The following is a 21,295-nucleotide window of genomic DNA, read 5'->3' on the forward strand; positions in this document are numbered from 1 at the left end:
CACTGGCCACAGAAGGGATCACAGGTGTTGACTCAACTTCAGGTTTAATCATAGTTTCTGTGAGTGTGTCTTCAGATGTCTCCGCCGTTGTCATGTTTTTTAGCGGACTGCTTTCCCCAACTTCCAATGTAGGGCTTTCTGGCGAAGACACCACCACTACAGGTTCCGCTTTGAAAATTTCATCTTGGTTAATTTCTGCCGGGACTGGACTAGATTGGGCAGCAGTTTCTACATTTTCAGCAACTTCTGGAGTCTCAAGTGAAGCCTGCCCCTCAGCCTTAGTCAAATCTTCAACATTTTCTTTAGAAGGTTCAGGTAATGTCTCTGGATCGTCAGTTGTTTGTTTTTGTTCAGACTCAATTATTCCACTAACTGTGCTATCCTCTGCTGGTATTGTATCTATCACAATTTCTTTTTCAGGAATAACAGTCTTCTCCTCAACATCTTTGGCTGTACTTTCAGATTCTGACCCATTTTTAAGCATCTCCTCATTTTCTATAGCCGAATGAACAGGAATCCCATCTGGAGTCTCAACTGAGGTCTCAACTGTATTGCATACTGTAACTACTTGGGCAAGTTCATTAGTCACATTGTCCTGAGCTGAGTCTGTGGTTGTGGATTTAGTAGGGCAGGGCATTTCAGCATCAACAACCTCTGTAATTTTTGACTCCTGCACAGTTGAGTTTTGGTCCATAGTTGCTTCTTTGGTTTCTGACAATACCTCTTCAATTATGCCTTGACCAGTAACATTGTCTTGGTTAATGGTACTGTCAACATTTGTGCTTGTGTCTCCATTAGGCAGACTCACAGATGGAACTTCTGTGTCAGCTGGTGAAACAGCTGTGATGTCTAATGCTTTTTGTTCTTCAGCATTTGTGGTCCCAGGCTCTACAGTATCAGGAGTTGCTGTTAGATCTATGTTATATTCAGGTACATCAGTTACAATAGCAGGGATCTCTGGTCCTTTTGGTACTTCAGTTACCTCCTCACTAGCTGTCACTGGTTCAACTTCGTTTTGAGTATTAATTTCACCATTTACAGTCTCTACAACATCCTCTTTTGTGGACTGAGTTTCATTTGGTTCTGCGTTCTCTTGTGGTACATCTGTTACAGTAACTGGGATCTCTGGTCCTTTTGGTACTTCAGTTACCTCCTCACTAGCTTTCACTGGTTCAACTTCGTTTTGAGTATTAATTTCACCATTTACAGTCTCTACAACATCCTCTTTTGTGGACTGAGTTTCGTTTGGTTCTGCGTTCTCTTGTGATACAACGGTTACACTAGCAGGGATCTCTGGTTCTTTTGGTACTTCAGAAGAACCAGCAGCTTGGTCAGTAGTTATCGCTGAGTTCACATTATTTTGAGCAGTGATAATTTCAAGACTTTCCGTTCCAGATACGTGTTGTGTGGATAGTAATGGAGTTTCTTTGCTTTCTACATTGTCTTGAGGTGTATCTGCATCTGATGGAATAGCAGAGACGTCAGCCTCCTCACTAGCTGGTTCCACATCAGCCTCTGTACTTCCAGATTCCTCTATTGTTAAGTCTTGGGGTACAACAGTTTCAATAGCAGGGATCTCTGGTTGTTTTGAAACTTCAACAGCCTCTTCTTTCACTGGGTCAACATCATTTTCAACATTAACTTCAGTACTTTTGCTTACACTCTCTATAATTTCCTCCTTTGTTTCTGTGTTGTCTTGAGGTACATCTGATGAAACAGCAGAGACGTCTTTTGGGACTTCTGTTGCTTCCTCACTACCTTCCCCTTTGGCTGGATCTGCATTATTTTGGAGAAGAGTAACTTCAGTAGTTGTTTCAGACACAACAATATTTTCACTTGTAGGAGATGATTGGGTTTCAGTAGATGCAATGCTGTCTTGAGGTAAATCAGTCACTTCTACAGTCTCATCAAAAGTTTGCTCTATCACTGGTTTATCAATATGTAAAGTATCTAATGTATTTTGCTCAGCTGCTGTTTCAGAGCTTGAGTCAATATTTAGTATTGGCTCCACTAAAGTCTCTGACAATATATCTAAGACCTTTTGATCTGCTGCTATTTCAGAGGTTGGTTTAATATTTAGTATTGGTTCCACTAAAGATTCTGACAAAATATCTAATTCAGTTGCTTTAGGGACCTCATTGCTATTCTCTGGAGGAGGTAGAGATTTGAAGGCTGATTCGGCCAGTATGTCTGGTACTGTGCAGGCTACAGGCTCCTCTATAAATGTTGTATCATTTACATTAATTTTTTCAACTTTTGTGGAAACTTCTGCAGAATCATTTGATTTGGGAAGCTCAGCCTGATTTTTCTCCTCTATAGTTGTTGATGATGCAGTTGGTTCAGGTGATACAGGCTCGGAATGCTTCCCATTTTGTAATCCATTTTCGGTGTCAGACCTGTTAAGAGAGAAAAAAGTAATAAAAATGGCTATTAAGAAATTGTGTGTATTTACAGACTATATTTGGGAAAACAAAATCAAAACAAACAAACAAAAAACAAATAAAAAACAACTTACTGTTTAAGGCTGGCCACTTCGGTTGGTGACAGTGGTGGACTCGTTGCTGATCTAGTGGGAGAAAATAACAAAAAAAATTTTATTTATATATATATATATATATATATATATATATATATATATATATATATATATATATATATATATATATATATATATATATATATTCTATATCTATATATATTATTTATTTTACAGTTCTTTGTTATAGTAATGAAAACCTAAAAAAAAGTCAAGTGCATTTTTATTCATTCATAAATGAATGTATTATCTATCGATGAATTTAAATTTTAATGATATAAATTTGGAGTTTTGCTATAATGTGATTTTTTTTCTTGGACGACCTTACTGTGGTTGGTTGTTCCGTCGATAAAAGTCGTGACTCTCATCTTCAATTTTGTACGCGTAAGTTGTGACCGCACGTAAGCGCATCATGATCTAACATTGAACTTTTATGTTCCCTCATCCCAACATGTAAATGCTGACGACACACAGCCATGTTTGTTATATCAAGTTTATTCACCCAGTTGTGTGTAATAATAATAATAATAATAAAAAAAATAATAAAAAAAAAAGATCTAACATTGAACTTTTATTTTGAAGGGAACCAACCTAGACTCCATGTTGGTTCTGCTACTTCCTGTCAAAACATCCACGCTTCACGCGGCTTCATGCTGCAACAGCATGAGTTTTTTATTCGACTATGCTGTAGGAAGCTAAATGGATCTTATTAAGCAAAACAACTATTTAAGAAATCCCGTTAAGTGAATACTCTTCTGTAAATGGGCTCAAGAAGAAGGATCAGTTGACACCTTGGAACATTGTGAGTCTTGTGTTGCACACAGTTTTTATAAGAGCAATTCATCAAGAAAGTTTGGTTATCCCGGTTAAAACAACAGATGATGAGATAACTCGGGCACACCAGTTTTTTTCATCGGCGATATGACCAAAAAACTTTATATCTACAAAAGTATAATTGGTATGGTCACTAGGTTGTTTTTTTTTTATATAACATCATAAATCTGGAGTGCGGTGTAGGTTCACATGTATCATAATACATAATACAATTACATATAATACGAGTTTCTATCAGTTTCCACAGTTTCTGTAGCTCATTCTAAATACATACACATTCATTATTAATGTTTAATTCTTCTCTGTCACCCCAGACAAAATCATGCCGTCCAGAAACCATTTGGACAAAATTGGTAGAACAAAGAAGAAGAGATGGACGGAGGAGGCTATGGAGCATGCACTGACTGAGGTGAAGTCAGGACGTTGTACGGTAAGGCAGGCTGCGAAGGAGTTTGGAGTCCCCAAGTCTTCACTCGGGGACAGAGTGAGCGGGCGCGTGACCCCAGGGAGCCGTAGTGGTCCTGCTCAGCTTATAACATCTGCTGATGAGGAGCTGCTGGTGGAGTTCTCCTTGTACATGGCCCGCCATGGATTCCCACTCACCAAGCAACAGCTGGTGTCTTTCGCTTCATCGATTTATAGGCGGCAGCACCGGAGGGTGGCCTTCTCCAAATTAGGCCAAACCTGGTGGCTTAACTTCAGAAAACGACAAGAGAAGAATCTAAGCATTCAGCCAGCCGAGAGTGTGGTCCGTGGGAGGACAATGTGTGTGAGGAAAGAGGCAGTAGATCACTTTTACCATTTACTGAGCTCTGTGGTGACCTCTCACGGACTAATGGACAAACCACATCAAATCTTTAACTGTAGTGAGATGGGTTTTGAGCTGGGCAGGAAAAGGCTGTCTCTCCCTAAATCCAGCCTGGGATATAAGCCAATGCCTGGCTCCAGGGACCACATTTCTGTCCTGGTTTGTTTTAGCGCAGCTGGAGAGGACGTCCCACCATTTGTTATCTACTCAAAGGCCTATCCCAGTGGTGTCTGCTATAAAAGCCAGGGACCTCCTGGTGCCCTCTATGGATGGTCAGAATCAGGCTGCGTCAGCACTGAACTCTTCAGGAGATGGTTTCTCAAACACTTCCTTGTTCAGGGGCCAAAGGAGCGTCCTTTGGTACTGGTTTTTGATGGACACAAGTCTCCCGTGAGTCTGGAAGTGGTCGAAGTGGCTCGTAAAGAGGGAGTCATACTGCTGTGCCTCCCCCCTCACTGCTCTCACATCCTGCAGCCACTTGACGTGGGACTCTTTGTGCTACTGAAGCAGCGCTTTGCTGCTCTCCTGGGCAACTCTAATACAACTGATATTAATTTTAATGTTAGTAAAAAGGAATTCTCATGTGTTTTTAAAAGCACATATCAGATCGCCAAGGAGGAGGATGGGATCAGGATTGTAAAGGAAGGTTTTCAAAGCTGTGGACTTTACCCTCTTCCTTGCCACTATGCAGTCAGAGAGAACCCTGAATTGTCAGGCCACAACTTGGTAACTGAATGTGACGTCTTGTCTGTGTCTCCACATGAAGAGGTGGTAGGGGACATCACAGAGGCTGGGTCCCCCTCTTAGCTCCTCACCACTCTCTCCATTAACTGTGTAATTTGATAAAAGCCAAGCTGAATGAACAGAGCGAGTTGATTTACTTTGAAATAGTGAATGGGTTTACACTCCTACTTGTGTATGTATCCCACATCCCCAGCCTCCCCTGCAGCATGTTCTGTTTGTCAGCTGGCCAGAGAGGCGACTGTGTTAATATTAATTGCATGCCAACACAGCTTTGTATTAGTAAACAAGGCTGTACTATTCATTTAAATGCAGTTACTACTGGGCTTTGGCTTCAAAAACCCAGTATCATTGAAGAGGATTAATAAAGGATTTACCTTTTTTCTCCACATCGTTATTTATCCTTACTGGGTAAACTTAAGTGACCTTCTCTGCCAAAGCTTGAGTTTAGGAATCCTTATGCTGTTTGGCAATATTCTCACATCGACACAATAATCAATAAAGTCTAACAGCACATCTGTCCCTTGTCTTATTTTAAAACAACAGTCAGCCGCCAGCCATGTTATATTTTATGGTGAGTAATAATTTGAAAGATATTTTGACAACCACAGCAAAACATTTACATTTTAGAAGTAGCTACCTGAACAACATATGGCAAAGAAATTACCCATAGCCATAGAGTTTAGCATTGAATACATTATAGAAGTTTTTTGTTAGAAAGACGCAAATTATGTTCTATAATAATTTCATTAGACAAAGTATATATTTGTTTTTAACTGTTCTTCAAATTCTCTGTTGACAAAGACTAAATGGGTGTGGAATTTGCTAAAACCTATGCTAAAAACTAACGCTATCAACGGACTATCTTAGTATCTATCTATTTACTATAATAACACCATTTGACAATACATGCAGCACATGATCATATATTGCACATGATTAGCACTATTTTTAAGAACCAAATGCATTTTAACAACAGTAATTCTACCTACCTCTTCAAACCTAATATGAAATACACCAATTTTAATCATCACAAACAGCATACAGTATATGTCAAATGTATTGAATAAACAAGTTATGTTTCTTAAAACAAGCAACACAATTGTTCCACTGTCAAAAATGATTTAGTAAAGGATACCAAAAAATATCAATATATATTGAGCAGCCCCCTATAATGATACAGTATGTCCAAATTTATTATGATATATTGATAAATCGACCCAACCCAACACATAGGAGCAGGCTTCTATATGACTAAGTAGTATCTCTCCAGGTACTTTGAATACCTAAGGTGCGGGTAAAACTTGAATTATTTCAGAGGTTGAGCTGAGGGCCCATGTAGGCACCTCAGCACAGAGCTGCACAATATATCATAACTGAATCAAAATCACAAATTGAATTTATACAATTATCAAATCACAAAGGCTGAAGTTATTTAGATAATAGAATCCCCTCTGCAAAGAGCAAATATACTGTCTTTTTATAGTGGAATCTTGTTGTATCTGTAGTTGAGACCTCTACAAACATGTTGGATTAGGATTACACCTTTACAATGTGCACCTGAACAGAATCCTACTTTTTTAACTGCAAATCTAATTGCAATTACTTGTCAGTATTAGATTGCTTTCCAAAATCTCTCTCGCTCCCTTTACCCCTGTTGTCCTTTCCTTTTTTAATATCTGTTAGTGTTTGCGTGAATAAAATAATTTGCTATTTTGCTGCTCAAATGTGTAATAATGAATAATTTACTATGTGTGTTTCTGTACCATGCACTTCTCAAAGTCTGTGATGTAATACCGGTGTAACAACCCCCCAAGTGAGAAAATTACTGTAGGTCTTGATAAAAGAAAACTTGTTAATATTTACACGGTAATTCAAATGGTTTTCTTTCCTTAATCCTACCATTATTGCTGTTTACATTGTTTCAATTAGTTCAAACTGAACAAGTTCTTGGTATTTTAAATTGGAATTCACAGAAGTCCCTTTTGGAAGCAATTACACAGATGCTGAAGAAGCTGCTTGAGGCCCAAGGGAGACATTCAAAGGGTTTGTATTCAGACAGTGGTGCACCTGTTAAAACACAGGTCAGCCCGCAGCACCAAAGGCTTTTAAGAATGCAGCAGAGCCAGCCCAGAATTAACTTAATGTTTATGCACGTATCCACTGCACGGAGGAATTTCTAACTGCAGGAAGTGTACATTTTTTAGTAACTCACAACATAGAAGTGTGTGACAGGCTGCTTATGACTCTCTGTTGACTCTTTGATAGATGTTTTTGTAACTGGTTTATCTTCATTTTAGGTAGGGAAAAATGTTAACTACATGAACTACAAAAGTACAGGGACAATTCTACATGAATTATAGATGTGTTTACATGGGTTTTGAGCATTTACTAGACAATACTGCAATTATTGCCAAAATAGGACCATCTTGGAATTACAAGAAAGACATTTTAAAAACTTCACTTTTTTATTTGTATTTATTGTTTGCTTAAAGTACATCCAAGCTTGTAATGGGATGATTTTTCTGATAATTATTTTTTCTTTTCTTGTGCAAAAATGTTTTGGATGCGGGGGACTATTACATTGTTTATGTTATTACTCTAAAGTTGTTCTAAAATCTTTCATGAATTTGTGAATCTACAACCTCAGAGTTTCAATGGCAATATTTCTTTTTTTTTTCAGGGGCACTTACTCAAACTTCTTGGCTGTCATCAACACGTAGGAGAGCTGTCTCCGCATAGGCGATGTACCTTCCTCCACAGGCACTGTGCTGTAAACACCATTGAATATGTATAAGTGCGTTGCTCAAAGGCAAACAGGATATACCGGGGTAGATACTTGTCATTTTCAAGTGTTGGATCTTAATCACAGACCTCTCTTTTGTGCTGCTGTCTTGTTCTGCTGCTTTCTTCGTTTTCTGGATCCAGCTCAGATCACTTTTGATTGATGTTCGTACCTTGGTGGTTTGAAGCACCTTCTCTCTGTCAACGTCTGTATTTATAGTGTTTTAATCAGCACACATATCTGAACTGGTGATGACAATTAATATATTTCAAATTTACTTCACCTTGTGACATGATGCACTCTTTAAATATGGCCTTTGTGAAAGTATCAAAGAGAAAAATTAATGTGATTTAGCTAGAAATAGTATGCATTTTTATTTAGTCTCTTTCCTCCACAGTAGTTCCCTCATTGCTAGTTACTTCAAACCTGTTACGTAACATTTTATAATTTACTGCTGCAAATACTGCACATTCAACAACCTGTTTCTATTGGCACACTCTGATAATATATAATACATAAATATTTCCATCGCCACTTCCTATTAATTATGAACTAGATCCACATGTGCCTACCATAGTGTTGTGAACTTGTTACATAATTAAATGCATTAATACAAACTGAAGAGTTTCACATGTCTTTGTAGTTTAACAATGTCTTTTCCATTAGCAGATGTCTTCTTCTACCTCCAGAGTTATGATCAAAGCAGAATGTTTACTTATACATGACCATCATTTTTGTATTCTGCATGTGGCTTTTAACATTCTGACCCGCACTTAGCATATTAATCTTGTATTATTAATCTTTCTGAAACTTTGCCAGCTCCAATTAACCGGGTCACATTCATTATGCTTAGTAGATAAAAGCCATTCCAGCTCGGTAATGAGCCCCCAGCTTGCATAGCAGATGAACATTCAATCTAAGGAGCATTGTGAAATCTGCACAATTGTGTTCTCACCTGTAGTCAGCTGTTTTAGCACTGTCAGGTGTGGCAGGTCCTCACAGTCCCCTCTGCAGCTCTGAAATAGCCAAGATTGGATGCATGTTTTGTGTCTTTAACCAAAAATCCTCCTCCACCTCCTCCTCTCCTGTCAGCTTCCTCCCTGTTAGGTGTGAAGCACCTGGATGTCGCTGTGCAGGTTCATCGAGTGGGTGGGTGTCCTGTTCACAGCGACGCAGTGGGCAGACAGGTGCCACTGATACATAGTTTAATGCTGCCTTAAGTGTGAAATGACACATTCAGAAGTTGGATTTCAGCCAAAATCTGCTTTTTGGACAAATTAGTTCCTCTACGGCTCTATATTGTGTGACAACATTTCACTGTTCAGACCTGCATTGTACTTACTGTTCTATGTAACAATCTGATTTATTTATTTTTTGCCACTGTGAAAGAAACGTGTCTCAGCACCAAAAAGGCTATTTTGAGGGATGGTAGTACACAAATGAAAAAGCCAGTCAGAATTTATAGCATGTAATTTGTCCTGTTATCCATCACAAGTACTTTCTTATGATGGACTTCACTGTGTACAATTTATATAATTATATAATTAATAATATGTTGTTGATAGACTAAACAACACAGTTTAAATGTGCACTTTGTGTATCTAAATTTTCTTTTGATCCACTACTACTACTTGTCACAGTTTTGCTAGTTTTGCCAGTAATGTACCTCTCCATGTTATGGCATTACATTGATATATCTTGAATTTGTTTGTTTTTATTACTATAAACAAGACTTTAATAAACATATATTCTAACTGTATGTGTGTCTCCCTGGAGATATAATATAGTTAATGCCATACCATGGAACTTTTTTTTTTTTTTTTTTTGCCAAACTCATAACATACCCTGGTTGGACCCTCCACCAGTAAAGTAGTACACTTTTAACATAAATGTAATCTTTAGGATACATTATATTAATTAAATATGAGAACAAAAAAGTACAAAGATAGGCCCACACCTTTGTAATTGTTGCAGCATTATAATGGTTTCTTAGAATTAAGAAAATAGTTACTCTGTGATACAGTCTAGACTCTAAACTGTCCCTGCATTACTGCAAGTCAAGCTATAAGCACATACGAACACAATGGCGATGCGTTTGTGCTCACTAGGAATGAAGAATGTGAACAGCCCTATAGATCAAGTGTTGTACTCACAGAGTGACAGGACTGTATAATTGACATATCTCTCCTTGTCTTCAGAATGTGAAATATGCGTGCCTTAAAGAAATGTAAACATCGGGGAGAACACAATGTATCATAAGATAAGACGTGCAGGTCATGTATGCTTCTCTAACAACTGGTACCTAAATATTAACATTACATCGGGTGTCAGTAGAGGGGTCAGTAGACATGGATCACTGCATTCATAGACTAGAAGCTTAATTAATTTCCACACCCTGGCTGCAATAGGCCAAACTAATGAATTTGATCGGAAGAGCAAATTATGTCCGCCGTTGTATGGTATAAAACATATAGGAGGTTTAAAATTGTGCTGTATATTGCCCCCTATCGTATTTATCAAGGAGCTACATCCTGAGCTCCTCTTGTAGGAAGTGACGTTCATGTTTTAGCTACTTTTCCGGTTGTCGTGTAGGAGCAGTCGGTATGTCTTCAAACTCTTTAATAATAGCAATATTCTATGTTTTATTTAGCCTAAAATACCCTTATAACTTGTCAACGCTAACTTAAAGCATACGTCTTTTCTTTCTATTAAGGCTTGTGGTGATTTTCTCACACAGGCACTTACATTGTACGCGCTAGTTAGCAAGCTACCTTGTTAGCCTTTTTGTCTTTATTTTATCTTTCCTAATATAAAAATACTTAGAATAATACATTACATGTTTTGGCTTATGTATTGTTGTTGTTAAAGCGTCATTGCAGTCAACTGTAAATTGTTTGAAAAGATCGTATGCTTATAATATCAGCCATTAACAAATTCTGTAGTATTAAATTAGATTTACTAGATTAAGCTAATGCACAATAGTTTGTTTGGATTGTAAAATTAATTCAATATTCAATTTATAAGTTGTTCTTGTGTTACGTTTTAATTATTTAAGTTGTACTGCATACTGCCAACAGTATAATATACAATACTTGAAATAGTTTGGGTATTCATTCTGCGTGTTGATGTACTTTAGAGCCATCCACGATGACTACAGCTGCTAGGCCTACGTTTGAGCCAGCCCGAGGTGGTAGGGGTAAAGGAGAGGGGGACTTAAGTGCTCTGTCTAAACAATATTCCAGCAGAGACCTACCAGGGCATACAAAGATCAAATACAGGTTTGTTGGGGGACTATGGCACCTTTTCTTCCCACTAACACTTTAAACGCATAATCTGAATTTTTATTTTTTTTTTACAGACAACCGACTCAGGATGCCCCAGAGGAGGTCCGTGCCCGTGACTTCCGCAGGGAGCTGGAAGAGAGAGAGCGTGTGGCTGCACGGGAGAAAACCAGGGAGAGAGGACCAAGGGGTTAGACTCTCCTCTTCAACTAAAGTGAGGTCATAAATTGTAGTAACAATTCATTCACTGACTTTTATTACTACACTTCTCAGAACACACAACTTCATCATCATCTTCATCATCTTCCAAGCGACTGAGATTGGATCAAATCCCCGCAGCTAACCTTGACGCTGATGACCCTCTCACTGATGTAAGGCTCTTTCGTGTATTCATAGTGTCTTCATTTACAGTGATCACATTTTTTATTTATTTATTCTTGTTACTTGCTTTAGGATGAGGAAGATGAGGACTCTGATGAAGACAGTGATGATGATGACACTGCTGCACTTTTGGCTGAGTTGGAGAAGATTAAGAAAGAGCGTGCTGAAGAGCAGGAACGCAAGGTGAGGCAACCTTTCAGTTCAAGCAATATTATATTATTTCTCATATTAAAAAAACAACAAAGCCGTATTAGCACTTACACATTTAGACAGTTAGAGGTATACACTGTCACATTTCCCAGCCATCACTTCATCCTGTTACATCTAACCTTTCCGACCTCTCAGTTCAGATTATTTGCCATTTGCAGTTAAACAACCACATTGGAAAAAGGGTGTGAGAAGCCTAGAGTGCAAAGCCATTAAGACAGACAAACTAAAACATATAAAAACAAAACTCACATAATATAAACAAGAGTCAAAGATGTGCATTATTAATACGTAATTTAGCCAATGACATAAAGTGCCTGTTGCAGTTTTAAAATGCATCATTTAAAGTGATCACTGCCTGTGGAAAGGAACTTAATTTTCATCTTTCATTGTCTATTATTCTCTCATTTTCTAGTTAAGATTTTTAATGGATTTAAATGTTTTATTTGTAGGAGCGTGAGCAAAAGGCTGAAGAGGAGAGGATCCGAATGGAGAACATCTTGAGTGGGAATCCATTGATTAATTTAGCAGGACAGCAACAACAACAACAGACCAGCCAGACCCAGAGCTCATTCAAAGTTAAAAGGAGGTAAAATATCCTGCCCTAATGTGCAAATGGTAAATATAATATTTCTTACAATGTGGATATATCTTTCAGGTGGGATGATGATGTTGTTTTCAAGAACTGCGCCAAAGGAGTGGACGAGGCTCGGAAAGAGAAACGATTTGTCAATGACACCCTTCGTTCTGAGTTTCACAAAAAATTTATGGAGAAATATGTTAAATAACTTGTTTTTGTTTATTTTGCTTTTAAGGCTTACATAGTGCTGGTTTGTTGTAAATATGTGTTAAATACAATTGTCCTTTTTCCATTTGTAAAACATCAAATAAACATTAATTCATGTTTAAAGGTGTTGAATATACTTTTTTCTTTAAAATTTATCTTGCATTCATATCAAGAATATGTCTAGATTTATATTTTTGTATTTTGGTTTGATCATATTTATTTTTAATTGTAGTAATTTTAAAGTGAGTAAAGTCTTGATTTAGATTAGATGATTTTGCTGTTTACATGTCTTTTGATTAGCTTTATAACTTATAACTATAAAAAAAATCTACAATGAGATTTAGAGTGCATGTAACTGCAGCCAATGTTTTTCCAATGCCCTCGCAGTAACGTGCTGCATGTCGGCAATCAGGATGTTTACAAACTGTCTAACACAGTCATTTAAACGAAAAGTCACAATCTAAAATGTGTTTTTAGACTACTTCGCACTCATAACGGACAGAACCGTAGTAAAACAAAATGCGCAATCCAGGTTAACGGTGTCGAAGTGGTCAGTAGAGGGCGCCATGCTGAACAATCACTCCCTTGTCTGAGGGATTGGGAGGTTGCTGGGAAAAGATGGCAGCTCCCTTTTGTTTGTGCGGATTTGTTTACTTCAAGAAGGGCTTTAACTAGACTTATCTGCGTTTACGCCTCTCTATATATCGTGTTAAAGCCTCCATGATTATTGGACTAACTTTTAAACCACAAAAACATGGAGAAAAGTGGGAGTATTGACAGTTTGGGCTCGAGGCGCTCCTCTTCACGTCAGCCCAGCGTTGATTCATTATCTAGGTAAATATAACTCCACCAGAACTCCACTCAGTGCACTATATACGAGTGTCTTGAAACTTAAAAAGAAAACCTTGAGAACAATGTCATTACTGCATTATTTTGTGAGAAAATTGACTAGCACTGAGCAAGGTGATAATTGTAATGTGGTGATGGTAACAGACTGTTTATTATTGTGACTAAAGGTTTCAACAACACCACTGAAAACATAACAATGGCAATCTAACTGTCTACTTTTTCCACAAAGGTTTTATTAGTATAATTATTATAGTATTATATTATAATTTGCCTTTAGTTCTTCTACGTCCCGCTCTGATCGTTCTGCCCACGTAAAGCCCACCTCGTCTGAGTCCACATCCACCGAGTTTTCCCCAGAGCTCAGGGTGAGTTGCCTATCAGTACAAATCATCTATTTGCAATAAGCAATAGAGCCTAAATGTCCCCATTTTGTTTGTGTGACCTAGGTGAAACCCAAAGCTACAAAGGTTGGGATACCACAATGATTACAGTTCACTAGAGGTAATAAACTACTTTGTGCGTATTCATTTTTTTATGTTTCTGATCCTTTTAGCACATCCCAAGAGAGTCAGACAAACAGGAGCCACAGCTTCTTCCAAATGAAACCGTTCAAGACGTGGGTAAGTTTTTTTTCTGTATTTCTAAATTGAGTGTTTAATTACTGTTTCTAAAACAAGTTCTTTTGTAGCAAAAGATGTCACCTACTTCTGCCCATTCATTGGAGCCATAAGGGGAACCGTGATGGTCACCAACTACAGATTGTTCTTTAAGTGCATGGACAGAGTGCGTTTGTTTTCTTGTAATTATTTACCACAGTTTACATGTGATGGTATTTTGGCTTATACTGGAGACATTTTCCAGGAACCTGCATTTGTGTTGGACCTGCCTCTGGGTGTAGTGAGTCGAGTGGAGAAGATTGGTAATGCCTCAACCCGTGGGGATGTTTCATATGGGATTGTATGCAAGGTGTGATTACAGTAGAGAAAATAGTATTTTTAGAAACAAGTATAGAGCATATAGTAAGTCACTGTTATTTTGCCTTTTCAATGTGTCTCTAATGGGTTTCTGCCCATATCTTCCTGTGTAGGATATGCGTAATCTCCGATTTGCACACAAGCAGATGGATGACACTCTCAGGAAGTCAGTTTTTGAGGTGCTGATGAAATTTGCGTTTCCTGTTTCCAATGGAGTAGTAAGTGTTTTCAGCCACACTGGCTACTACTTCTACATATGTTTTCCAAACAGGAGTTAAAGATTGTTTCTCCTGGTTTTGACAGCAAATATTTGCTCTTCAATATCGACAAGTGTTTCCTGAAAATGGATGGAAGGTGTATGATGCTCTTGCTGAGTATAAAAGACAGGTGCACTGAATTACTCACTTTACAGTTAATATTTATATCTATTTAACATTCCTATTTATTGACCTTGCCATGTGCATGTAGGGTATTCCTAATGAAAGCTGGAGAATAACAAAAGTAAATGACCACTATGAACTCTGCGACACCTATCCATCAACACTAGCAGTGCCTGTCAACATGCCAGATGAGGAACTGAAAAGGGTAGCAGCCTTCAGGGCTAAAGGAAGAATTCCTGTGAGTAACAAAGTAGGAGATGTACTTTTGTTTTATGTCTTTGTCAGTCATGTAAAAACAGTGTTACATAATCTTTGTGTAGGTTTTGTCTTGGATTCATCCAGAGAGTCAGGCTACAATCACACGTTGCAGTCAGCCTATGGTTGGTGTGAATGGCAAACGCAGTAAAGAAGATGAGAAGTATCTCCAAGCCATAATGGATGCGAATGCCCAGTCTCATAAGCTCTTCATTTTTGATGCCCGGCCCAGTGTCAACGCTGCTGCCAACAAGGTTTGTATATTCAACTGGCAAAATGATTAGATCTTATTGATTTGCCATTTCAATATATTGAATATAAACACCAGTCACTTGAGATTTATCTAACTGCCAGTATTTTCCTCCAGATGAAAGGTGGAGGATATGAAAGTGAGGATGCTTACCAGAACGCTGAACTTGTCTTTTTAGACATTCACAATATTCACGTTATGAGAGAGTCCCTTCGTAAACTTAAGGACGTGGTTTATCCGAACATTGAGGACTCCCACTGGCTTTCCAATCTGGAGTCTACTCACTGGCTTGAACACATCAAGGTAATACATAACCCACAGAACTTAGTCATTCTTATACTTCCAACTTATTATTATTGTACCTTTAGCTAATAATGGCAGGAGCATTGCGAATAGCTGATAAAGTTGAATCTGGAAAAACGTCAGTAGTGGTTCACTGTAGCGATGGATGGGACCGCACAGGTCAACTCACATCTTTGGCCATGCTGATGCTTGATGGCTATTATCGCACTATCCGTGGTTTTGAGGTGCTGCTTGAAAAAGAGTGGCTCAGCTTTGGTCATCGTTTTCAGACGGTAAATCCTTTTTTGGAAATTCTGATTTTATCACTTCATCCAATTCACATATTACTGTTGATAATTTCCTTTTAGCGCATTGGTCATGGAGATAAAAACCACACTGATGCCGACCGCTCACCTGTTTTTATCCAGTTTATTGACTGTGTTTGGCAGCTGACTCGACAGGTAAGCTTATTTAAATTTAATACCGTGTTAAGAATGACCCTTATACAATTTTATGTTACTAAATACATTTTTTTAGTTTCCTGCAGCTTTTGAGTATAATGAATATTTCCTGGTGACTATCTTGGATCATCTGTATAGCTGTCTTTTTGGTACATTTTTGTGCAACAGTGAACAACAGAGAATGAAGGAAGTGAGTTTATTGTGTGTTTTTTACTCAAACTCAAGTACTCAAGTAATTATTGATTTTTATTTGACAGGAGATTCCTAAGAGAACTGTGTCCTTGTGGTCATATGTAAACAGCCAACTGGATGATTTCACTAATCCACTTTATGTGAACTACTCCAATCATGTGTTGTTCCCTGTTGTCAGCCTGCGCCACCTAGAGCTTTGGGTTGGTTACTACATCCGTTGGAATCCTCGGATGAGACCTCAGGTATGTCTGGGCAAATATTAACTGTACTCTAAAGAAATCAAACCTTAATTTTCTTTCCAGGAACCGGTCCATCAGCGCTACAAGGAGCTGTTGGTAAAGCGTGCTGAACTGCAGAGGCGGGTTGAGGAGCTTCAACGTGAAGTGACCAATCGTTCTGCTTCATCCTCCGAACGAGCTGGGTCTCCCACACGCTCCATCACACCTGTGCAGACTTTTGTTTGACAGCACGTGATCCTCAGGACTGGGTTTAATTCTAAATGTAGAAAGTGCTGCAATAACAAGTTGCATTACACCACATGTGGCATTGCATTAGTTAAACATGAGTTTACAACAGGATTAACCATGTCTCAGAGCCATATTGCACGTGGTGATACAACTGCATCTAATAAGATTTTAACCAGTATTAGTTTTTGAAAAATTATTATATATTGAATTGTATAACAGTAGATGCCTTATTGCATTCCTCTAAATTGCTAATAGGTGTTATTTATAAGTCAAAGCAAATTAATTTGCTCATTTCCACAGCATTTACAGTAACATGTTTTAGATTAAAGATTAAGGTGATATAGGCATTGTGTAAGATCTAATGGATATCATAAGATGTAGTCAAGTGACCAAATACAGTGTGCCTAGTTTCAGACAGGACATTCAGTTTTGTTTTATTTTTTTGTAGAGGCCTTTTCATAGTGATGCTAGTTGCCCTCTGGCTGTTTATAGCATTCAAACTACATCTGCAAAGAATGTAATTTCTACCTTCTGTTTTTTTTTAAGTTATAGCTTCTGTTTGTTTTTAACTATGCAACAGTGCAAGTGTCTTTACAAGAAATTAGTAAATAGTCTACTGAATGTAGATTAGCAGTGCCTTAAATGCTAAATTAAAAAAAAAATACTGAAACCTCCTATTGACTGTTTCTATGTCAAATGTAACGGTAAACCAAAGACATGAAAAAGCAAATGTGTATGGTACCAACCACTTTATTAAAGTTTGAAGTTGAAGAGGTCCAAATTTGTTGTGTTATAAACGGGCTGCTGAACACCATTATTTCATAACTAACTTTAAACAAAGTTAGTTTAAAGGTCGTATCATTGTGTGATACTTTGTTGTGCATCTCATCTGCAGGGATGGATCTCTCTATATAAGTATTCAGTCTTTCGTTAACAGTTTTGTTTACAAACATTTCTCTGAAAATCACGGCTTTGATTGGCCTGCCAGATTTAAAACCGAAAATCCCGCGTAGATGTGCAGTATCGCGATGAATTTTGTTCTAATGGAGAGCGTCGGCAACTTCCGGTTACATGACGACGACGCCGATACAAAAAGAAGGAAAACAGGAAAATACCATTCTTGGCGAGAATAGTTAAAACTAAACTCTAATCTGAGCTACCTGTATTGTTTATCATCGGATGACAGTAAATATGCCGTACATGCATAGTTGGTTCTGTCGTGCAGCGTAAAATGCCGTAGAGGTCATAGATATTTGGAGTTTATTGTTCTTCCGCTGCTCAGCTATTTATGTCCAGCTCTCGACGCTTAGCCATCAGAGCTAACGCCAGCTAACGTTAGCCTTGGATGCCACCAATGTTTTAGTTCTTGATTAGCAAAGACCGGGAAGGAAAACAGCGTTGATAATCTGTTCAGTTTTCCGCTGGACGCTAGGCCATTTTAGCTCAGTGACATCAGTTTGAGAGGATGGCTACGTCGGCGCTGTACGCCTGTACGAAGTGTAACCAGCGGTACCCCTTTGAGGAGCTATCGCAAGGCCAGCAGCTCTGCAAGGTCTGACACTGATGTATTCTGTGTCTTGAGCTTTTTGATTATAAAAGTAAAAATGTATGTCACGCCGATATCGATTTTGTTGTTCCCTAATATTTGTGATTTGGGTGGGTTTTCCGTGCTGCTATTATGTAACACTAATAGCAGCGATGTTCTGCAAACTGCCTTCTAATAGTCAACAGAGTATCACTGGCTTCAGTATCTTAATCGGGGCTAATAAACATCTTTACTCCTACTGATACTCTTTGGTCTTTTCAACTTGTTGAAGATGGTGCTGGAAGATTGCTATCTATAGCCTATTGCCCTGTCTAAAGTTATTTATTTATTTTTTGGTTAAAATATCCGTTTAATTTTACATGTGATAAAACAAGTAATTTTGCTTTCACAGGAGTGCCGCATTGCACATCCAATTGTCAAGTGCACATACTGCAGATCAGAGTTTCAACAAGAAAGGTAAGAATTAATGAGTGTACTTAGTTAAATTTGTTTTCATGCTTGCCACTTAAAGCCTTTCTTTTTTTTTTTTTCAGCAAAACAAACACCATCTGCAAGAAGTGTGCACAGAATGTCAAACAATTTGGGACAGTAAGTTTTGGGCGTTTAATAATGACTTATTTCCATTTGTTCTATTAGTTTTGTCATCTGCAGTTTTTGTCATTTATTCTTTTCTCTTTCCAGCCCAAACCCTGCCAGTACTGTAATATTATTGCGGCCTTTATTGGAACCAAGTGTCAGCGATGTACAAACTCAGAGAAGAAATATGGACCACCTCAAACCTGCGAGCAGTGCAAGCAACAATGTGCTTTTGATCGCAAAGAAGAAGGCAGAAGAAAGGTACTTGATTCAACTCTAAATGTAATGGATACGGTAATTAACTTGTGGCTCTTATATGTTAAAGGTGGATGGTAAGCTGCTCTGCTGGCTGTGTACTCTGTCCTACCGACGTGTCCTACAGAAGACAAAGGAGCAAAGGAAAGGTTTTGGCTCAAATTCTTCTTCCCTCAATGAGAAAGACCACCACTCCAGATCACATCATCATCACCACCATCACCACCATCACCAACACAGACACAGCAGCTCTCACCACAAGTATGTCTTTAGTTTTCACCCTAAGCCTTTACTACATTGTGTATATAGCTCACTAAATGTGCACTTTTCCTATTCAGACTGAGTGGGAGTCTGAGTCCTGAACAAGAGCAGGGACTGTGGAAGCAGAGGTAAATTTTAGTTTCCTCACAACAAAGTTTTCTGTCTTGTCATTAAAGCGTTATTGAGAAATTTGCAGATGCTTTTTACTGTCACAACAAGGGGGTGTTGATGTTTTTAGTGCTTTCGTTGTAGCAGTTTCACTCAACAGAAAGAATGTAGTGTACTGTGGTTGCTTATTTGCTGCAGAGCATATCTGGATCATGATTGAGAAATGTCTGACTGTGAGAGTTGATGGTTGGTTGATGGATGATTGGTTTTCTAGAATTATTTTTGTCCTTTGCAGCCATAAATCATCCTCAATCCAAAAAGAGACTCCAAAGAAGAAACCAAAGCTTGAGTTGAAGCCATCTAATGGAGACAGGTAAGTTATATTTCTACATGTGCCATTTAATTGTATTCTCGGTTCATATTACACATTTTTTTATATATCAATAGCAGTTCAATCACTCAGTCCATGGATTCTGGAGGAACAGACAACTTCATCCTCATCAGCCAGCTCAAAGAGGAAGTGATGTCATTGAAAAGGCTTCTACAACAAAGGGATCAGACTATTCTGGAAAAAGACAGAAAGGCAAGGGATCTATGGCAGCTTCACCTGTCAGCAGTCCAAGCAGATTTAACAGTAACAGTTGTCTCAATCTCCTTCTTAAAGCTGACTGAGCTCAAAGCAGACTTTCAGTATCAGGAGTCCAACATGAGAGTCAAGATGAACCAAATGGAGAAATCACACAAAGAGGCAATGGAACAACAACAGGTAATTCAGCATCTAACACAGACCATTGTACATTTTAATCAAGATTTATTAAATGTAAAATTTCTGGTTTCTGTAGGCCAAAAACAGAGAGCTGATGAAGCAGGTAGCAGCCCTTTCAAAAGGAAAGAAGTTTGACCGAACAGGAAGCTCACTTCTGCTGCCCTAACACCTGGTGAGCGGTGGTTAACAGAGATTGCTTTAACAATGAAAGTCCTTTGTTCCCACATTGCTCCCACTTTTATGTTTTCATATGGTAAAACCATGTTGTACATGGTTAATCAATTGTTGAAAAAAGATCAAATGTCAACTTATTTTAGATATTGTATGGTGAGTTTCCCACTGGATTGTGGAATGCAACTTTTGGAGGAGCAGAGGATTGAGCCCTCATTTTTAACACTGCCGGATACCCAGGCCAGAAATGCATGATGTGCATTTGTGGATGGCATTCTGATGACTCCCATGTATCCACTGAAATTTTATGGATGTCAAGCTGACTTATTTATTCATGTATTTCCTAGCTTTTTTATTTCCCAATATGAGAATATCCCACATTTTGGGGAGTTCCTAAATGGTCATTTAGTTATATTTTTTTAACTGGGACATGATTGTGAAAGACAAGTTGTTGTTAACTAAGGATATGTGCAACTTATCTATGTATGCAAATTTGGTTGCCCAGTGAGCTGCTGCTCTACTGTAGAAAACAGTCAACACAAACCAATGGACATTTACAATAACTGTCAGAAAGAACATCTCTGGCTGCCCCTTCTCACTGTGTGACAGCTGTAGTGCATTGCTGTTTCTCTTTAGTGGAACGATTGTCATATTGCATGATTTTACCTACTGCCAGATACCGGTTGGCATTGTGGTCAAGCCTTTTACTTGTTTCCCTTTTTTTTATTTAGTTTTTCTAAAAATGTAAACATATTAATGGGGTCAGCCATTGTGTTAACCTATTACTTGTAATTGTTTTAGTGATTTATTGTGTATGGTAAGGCCAGTTGAAATTAACATGTCTGTAGATAATGCCTTTTAAAGAAGCAAACCTTTCACCCTACATAATTGGGCTGGTTTCATACTGTGGCATCCAGGATCACTTTTGTACTCTTTTTCCAAAACTATTGTTTTACAAACTAATAAAAAACAAACTGGCTTAACTGGCTTTTTATCTTACTTTCAAACTGCAGATGACATACATCAAGCATTTCATAAGCCTTGTGTGCTTATGAAATCTGATATTGAAAATTAAGTAAATGCTAATGTTTCATCCGATTCTTTTCGCGTGCAGTAATTAATAATGCTTGTTTACATGACGT

The 21,295-nt window shown here is 38.1% G+C and overlaps 4 protein-coding genes across 6 annotated transcripts; all 4 read left to right on the plus strand.

The window, feature by feature from the left end:
• The first annotated feature begins 3,163 nt into the window (after window positions 1-3,163).
• LOC129407526 (uncharacterized) lies at window positions 3,164-5,437 on the plus strand. Its single transcript, XM_055148953.1, has 2 exons — window positions 3,164-3,338; window positions 3,685-5,437. The coding sequence occupies exon 2, from the start codon at window positions 3,693-3,695 to the stop codon at window positions 4,983-4,985; it is 1,293 nt and encodes a 430-aa protein (XP_055004928.1). The 5' UTR covers window positions 3,164-3,338; window positions 3,685-3,692; the 3' UTR covers window positions 4,986-5,437.
• Window positions 5,438-10,245: 4,808 nt separating this feature from the next.
• On the plus strand, window positions 10,246-12,483 carry cwc15 (CWC15 spliceosome associated protein homolog). The gene is made up of 7 exons (XM_055148611.1): window positions 10,246-10,305; window positions 10,841-10,982; window positions 11,063-11,175; window positions 11,259-11,356; window positions 11,439-11,549; window positions 12,026-12,162; window positions 12,232-12,483. The coding sequence occupies exons 2-7, from the start codon at window positions 10,852-10,854 to the stop codon at window positions 12,359-12,361; spliced, it is 720 nt and encodes a 239-aa protein (XP_055004586.1). The 5' UTR covers window positions 10,246-10,305; window positions 10,841-10,851; the 3' UTR covers window positions 12,362-12,483.
• A 467-nt stretch (window positions 12,484-12,950) lies between these two features.
• Window positions 12,951-17,241, plus strand: mtmr2 (myotubularin related protein 2). 2 transcript variants are annotated; one of them, XM_020933540.2, is made up of 16 exons: window positions 12,951-13,194; window positions 13,487-13,574; window positions 13,656-13,676; window positions 13,763-13,829; window positions 13,898-13,992; window positions 14,071-14,175; window positions 14,297-14,401; window positions 14,487-14,570; window positions 14,652-14,801; window positions 14,884-15,072; window positions 15,186-15,371; window positions 15,437-15,643; window positions 15,719-15,811; window positions 15,888-16,001; window positions 16,069-16,245; window positions 16,306-17,241. In XM_020933540.2, exons 1-16 carry the CDS (start codon window positions 13,115-13,117, stop codon window positions 16,465-16,467), a joined length of 1,923 nt encoding a protein of 640 aa, XP_020789199.1. In that variant the 5' UTR covers window positions 12,951-13,114; the 3' UTR covers window positions 16,468-17,241. The 2 variants fall into 2 exon arrangements, with proteins under 2 accessions (XP_020789199.1, XP_055004856.1); XM_055148881.1 differs by lacking the exon at window positions 13,656-13,676.
• A 204-nt stretch (window positions 17,242-17,445) lies between these two features.
• Window positions 17,446-21,136, plus strand: fam76b (family with sequence similarity 76 member B). Of its 2 annotated transcripts, none has more exons than XM_020933536.2 (10): window positions 17,446-18,022; window positions 18,408-18,472; window positions 18,550-18,604; window positions 18,698-18,853; window positions 18,918-19,108; window positions 19,186-19,236; window positions 19,512-19,589; window positions 19,667-19,799; window positions 19,881-19,982; window positions 20,059-21,136. In XM_020933536.2, exons 1-10 carry the CDS (start codon window positions 17,936-17,938, stop codon window positions 20,146-20,148), a joined length of 1,008 nt encoding a protein of 335 aa, XP_020789195.1. In that variant the 5' UTR covers window positions 17,446-17,935; the 3' UTR covers window positions 20,149-21,136. The 2 variants fall into 2 exon arrangements, with proteins under 2 accessions (XP_020789195.1, XP_020789194.1); XM_020933535.2 differs by having other exon boundaries at window positions 17,470-18,022; window positions 19,664-19,799.
• Window positions 21,137-21,295: the final 159 nt, after the last annotated feature.

The sequence above is a fragment of the Boleophthalmus pectinirostris genome, unplaced genomic scaffold (assembly GCF_026225935.1).
Source record: "Boleophthalmus pectinirostris isolate CB_2022bp ecotype Guang Dong unplaced genomic scaffold, ASM2622593v1 HiC_scaffold_12, whole genome shotgun sequence".
NCBI lineage: Eukaryota > Metazoa > Chordata > Actinopteri > Gobiiformes > Gobiidae > Boleophthalmus > Boleophthalmus pectinirostris.